This window comes from Geospiza fortis, unplaced genomic scaffold, assembly GCF_000277835.1.
Source record: "Geospiza fortis unplaced genomic scaffold, GeoFor_1.0 scaffold241, whole genome shotgun sequence".
Taxonomy (NCBI): Eukaryota; Metazoa; Chordata; class Aves; order Passeriformes; family Thraupidae; genus Geospiza; species Geospiza fortis.
In genome coordinates, this window is record NW_005054491.1 from 694,777 (window position 1) to 699,263 (window position 4,487).

General features: G+C 61.4%; 1 protein-coding gene across 1 annotated transcript in view; it reads right to left on the reverse strand.

The window, feature by feature from the left end:
- The window catches only part of ABCA7 (ATP binding cassette subfamily A member 7), a 17,827-nt gene that overhangs the window by 11,532 nt on the left and 1,808 nt on the right, over window positions 1–4,487 (reverse strand). Inside the window, 13 exon segments of the mRNA XM_031063265.1 lie at window positions 1–74; window positions 798–929; window positions 1,070–1,241; window positions 1,616–1,732; window positions 1,801–2,005; window positions 2,118–2,339; window positions 2,422–2,644; window positions 2,830–3,006; window positions 3,091–3,299; window positions 3,376–3,555; window positions 3,692–3,808; window positions 3,884–4,249; window positions 4,339–4,417. The exon segment at window positions 1–74 is cut by the window's left edge and continues 183 nt beyond it. Of these exon segments, the coding sequence (XP_030919125.1) occupies window positions 1–74; window positions 798–929; window positions 1,070–1,241; window positions 1,616–1,732; window positions 1,801–2,005; window positions 2,118–2,339; window positions 2,422–2,644; window positions 2,830–3,006; window positions 3,091–3,299; window positions 3,376–3,555; window positions 3,692–3,808; window positions 3,884–4,249; window positions 4,339–4,417 (2,273 nt within the window).

A 4,487-nucleotide genomic window follows, 5' to 3' on the forward strand; every position in this document is an offset into this window, starting at 1 on the left:
TCTCCAGCTGCACCTGCTGCTCCGAGAGCCCCTTCAGCCGCCCGTAGAACCAGACGTGCTCCTCCACCGTCAGGCTGTGGGGGGGAAAGGTAAGGTGAGAGGTGTTGGGGAAGATGAAACAGGAAAGCCTTATCAATATGATTGCCTGGCAAAAGATTTTGAGAATATGGAAACTGTAAGTGAGATTGAAATGAAAGCAAGCTTTGAGATCCTTTAGTTACTGAACAATGGGAAAACAATGGTGTGGCTGGCTGAAGGTAATCCCCTTTTGATGAAACAACACCCTCTGCTTGCAGACAGCTCCAAGGGTCCGAGCAGGCCCCAGTAGCCTGGCAGAAGGGCCCAAAGAGGAGTTTTTAGGGTTTAAAATGTAACAGAGTATGGTAATGTAGTGATTCTTATAGGCTGTATGTAAATGCTATAGGATTTGTATCTTGTACTAGATTGGTCAGTGAGAATTAGAATATTCAACACAGAAGAAGATTTATTGTATTGTAATGGGAACTTCGCTCTCTTAGCTCTTGCCTTTTACCCCTCTTACCCCTTTTACTCTCTCACCCTCTCATCCTCTCTACCGCTCTCCTCTCTCAGTCCTGCTCTGAGCTGTGCCTGGCAGCTCCCAGCAGGGCCCTGCACCCAGGCCCTTTGCAATAAACCCCAAGTTCCATGACCTGGCTGCAGAGATCTCTCATCTCCATCCATCCCGACCGTCCTGCCCCCCAACACTCCGACAGAGGGGCACAAGGATTGAGGGGACAGCCCTGCATCACTCCCCACCCCACCCCAGCCCTGCCTACATGTCGAAGAGCACGTTGTGCTGGGGACACATCCCCATGGACTTGCGGATGCTGTCGATATCGGAGCGGATGTCCCAGCCCAGGATATAAGCAGTGCCCGAGGTGGGGGGCAGGAGGCCAGTCAGGATGGACCTGGAAGCGGTGAGAAAAGTGGGTCATGGAGCACAGGGGCAGCAAGGCTTGGGCCAGGGTATCCTCTCCTGTGTGGGGACAGAATCAGGCTCAGCTCCTGTCCCCAGCCATGGCCACGCAGCCCCTCTGGGGTGGCTCACATGGTGGTGGTCTTTCCAGCGCCGTTGTGGCCCAGGAAGGATGTGATCTGCCCCTCGTAGAAGTCCAGGCTCAGCCCGTTGACGGCCGCACGGCCGCTGCTGCCATAGACCTTCACCAGGTTGCGGATGGAGACGCCGGGCTGGAGATCAGCAGGTGGCTCCTCCACCAGCACTGGAAGCCACCAAGGGGTCACACCCCAGCCAGGACCCCTTTGGCAGCAATCCCAAACCTCCCCGGCAGCAACCCCAGAACCCTCTTGGCAGTGACCCCAAACCTCCCCAGCAGTGACCCCAAAACCCCCTTGTCAGTGACCCCAAAGCCTCCCCGGCAATGACCCCAAAATACCTCAGCAACTCTGTCCCAAACACCAGCTCTGTCCCCAAAGGTTTCCCCAAAGGTGTCCCCAGCCCTGTCTCCAGAGGTGTCCCCAGAGATGTCCCCTTGCCATGGGGTGCAGGGCCCTCCACTGGGGAGCAAGGCCTGAGCTGGAGGGCTCTATGGCCGCTGCCCTCAGCCAGGCAGCTGCAGGGTGGGCAGGGACTCACCTTGGGGTGCAGTGTGGGAGCTGCTGTGGTACAGGGAATGCCCAGATGAGGATGACTCTCCAAACCAGTAGCTCTTCAGGAAGGGGAAATTCCAGGGCTTGGGGATCCCGTACTGACCTGCAGCAGAAGGGGTTAAGTGGGGCCAGGGCTGAGTGGCAGCTGGGGGTCAGGAGAGCTGCACTCACCTGGGAAGACACCCTCGATGTACCAGGTGGCCAGGCCATAGAGGACAGCATCCAGCAGCAGCAGCCCCATGGCTGCAGCAAAGCTGTACGGGTCTCCTGGCACGGGGCTGGCAGCCAGGTTGTGCCACTGGATGCCCACCCCCTGCTCCTCGTAGAGAGAGAAGTAATCACAGCCGAAACCAAAGGCCACGGGGGACAGCAGGCTCTGAGGACAGCCAGAAAGGCAGTGAGGGCAAAAACTGACCTGGGGGGGGTGCAGCCCAAAGCCCCCCAGCCAGAGCAGCAGGGGCATGGCAGAGGGGCAGATCCCAGCTCACCACAAGGACACGGAGTGGGAAGGTGATGTAGTCGCGCCAGGCCACGCACAGCACGTAGGGCAGGTACAGAGAGAAGTAAATGATGCCACCGCACGCCGAGGCCAGGTTGGCACGGGGGAAGAAGGTGCTGATGAGGAAGCATTGGCTGATGGTGGCCACTGAGAAGGTGCCGAGGAAGAGGAAGATGACTGCTGGGTCACTGTAGGGCAGGATGTTTCCCAGCTGTGGATGGAGGCAGGTTGGAGCTTGTGCAGCCGCCCACGCTGGCTCCCACCCATGCTGTCCCCTGAGACCTGCAACCTGCCTTGAGGATGAGGACAAGGAGGGCAGAGCTGAGGAGGAAGGGGATGAAGCTGCTGAGGAACCAGCTGAGCCAGAGGATCCCGCTGCTCAGCCCCATGGTCTTCATGGTCTCCTTGAGACGCGTCTCCTTCTCGTGCACCACCCCCTTGATGATCATGGCCACTGAGTAGATCCAGGCCAGAGTCATGAAGAGAGGCAGCGAGCGGGTCAGGACCCTCAAGAACCTGGGCAGATACCACCAGCCATTCCACCCTTAGCTCCACACCCCTGGGCCTCTCTTGAGCCAGGGACACCAGGGCACGACTAGCCCTGTGCCACCTCCCCAGTGCAGGATGCTTGGATGTGTCCCCCACTGCAGCAGGGGGGGTCACCCAACCATCCCAGGGTGTGGGACTGCCCCTCTACTCACACATCATCCACGTAGCAGGGGTAGGGCATCTGCTGGACGTAGACCCCAGTCCGTGGGGCAGCCCCAGTGTGCACCCTCACCACCGCCTGCTCCACCAGGTCCTGGATGTACACGAAGCCCCCCCAGACGTAGCGCAGGTCACTGAAGGGATCAGCTGCAGGGCCTGGGTCCCAAAACCTGGGGGCAGAGCAAGGTGCTGGCACCAGGGATCCCCTGGCAACCAGCACAGGGTGGCCATGGACACAGGCAGCATCCCCCAACCTGTCCTTGATCTTGTTGGTCCTCGTGACGTCGTCGATGTCCATGCGGATCTTGTAGCGGACGTGGGGTGGCAGGCCGGGGGCTGTGGCATTGATGGGGGGCTGGAAGACCACTGCTGCCCAAAACTGCTGCTCCTCCAGCAGCTCCAGGGCTCGGGCTACCAGCTGCTCCTCGGTGGCCACTGCCTCGATCTTGTCCAGGCAGACACACTGTGGGAGGGCAGGTAGGGCTCAGCCAGCACGGGTGGTGCAAGGGGCCAGCCCCCCACAGCAGGGTGACACAAACCTCCATGAACTGTGACAGCGTGCTCAGGACTGCGTCCACATCAGCGTACACCTGGTGCCAGGTGAGGCCTGGTCCCCCTGCTGGCCCCGTCAGGAATGTGACCAGCTCTGGCAGCTTCCAGGAGGTGCCGTTGAGGAACCCGTCCAGGAGCTGGGCTGTGCTCGGGGCAAGCAGCAGGTCCTGCAAAGCAGCAGGGTATGGGAGGCCATGCAGCCCACCCTGCTCCAGCTGCATCCCACCCCGTTCCTGGTCAGTTGCACCCCAGCACAGCCCATCTTGCACCTCACAGCAATGGGAGGAGTCTGGGGTCACACACCTGGAGCACCTGCATCTCCAGGCTGCTGTTGAGGAGGGTGTAGATTCGGGGTCCCAGCTCCTGCCAGGCACCCCCCAACTCCCCCAGCACAGCCAGCTCCCGGAAGGTTCGGTTCACCTGTGAGAGGGAGGTGAGGCAGACGTGGGATGAGACCCCCCCGACCCCTGCAGCCCCCCTGCAGCCCCCACTCACCTCAGCCATGACACTGTCGGGGGCCGGCCCCGGTGGGGGGGCCCAGGGACCTGGGGGTGCAGAGCTGAGCCCTCACCACCAGCCCCCCACCAGCAGTCCCCCACAGCCCCCGGCTGAGCCTCCCACAGCCCCCCACTCACTGGTGCTGCCCGAGGCCACGGGTCTGTGCTCCGAGCTGTTCCTGTCCAGGAAGGCTTTGACATCGTTGTCCTCGTACCAGTTGAGGGAGGGGATCCTGAGCCCCCCGCCCTCGGGGTGGCCACAGGCAATGCGGGACAGGGCTCTGAAGGCGCCCGTGCTGCTGTTGGGGGCCCTCAGCCCCGCAATCTCCTGACGCAGCTCGGCCAGGCAGGACATGGAGGAGACCTGGGGAGAGTGGGGTGAGAGTGGAGAGGGGCAGTGGGGGACAGGGACACGGGGGAGGTGAGGAGGGGGCAGGGGAATGAGGGGTGTACCTCCTCCATCAGGGATGCTGCATCCCGCAGGAAGCTGCCCAAAGCTTCCACGGTGCCAGCGATTCCGCCCAGCTCTGAGCTCAGCTGCTCCTACAAGGGGCATGAGAAGGGGTCAGGGGAGGTCAGGGGGTCTCTGGCTCCTGCCAGCC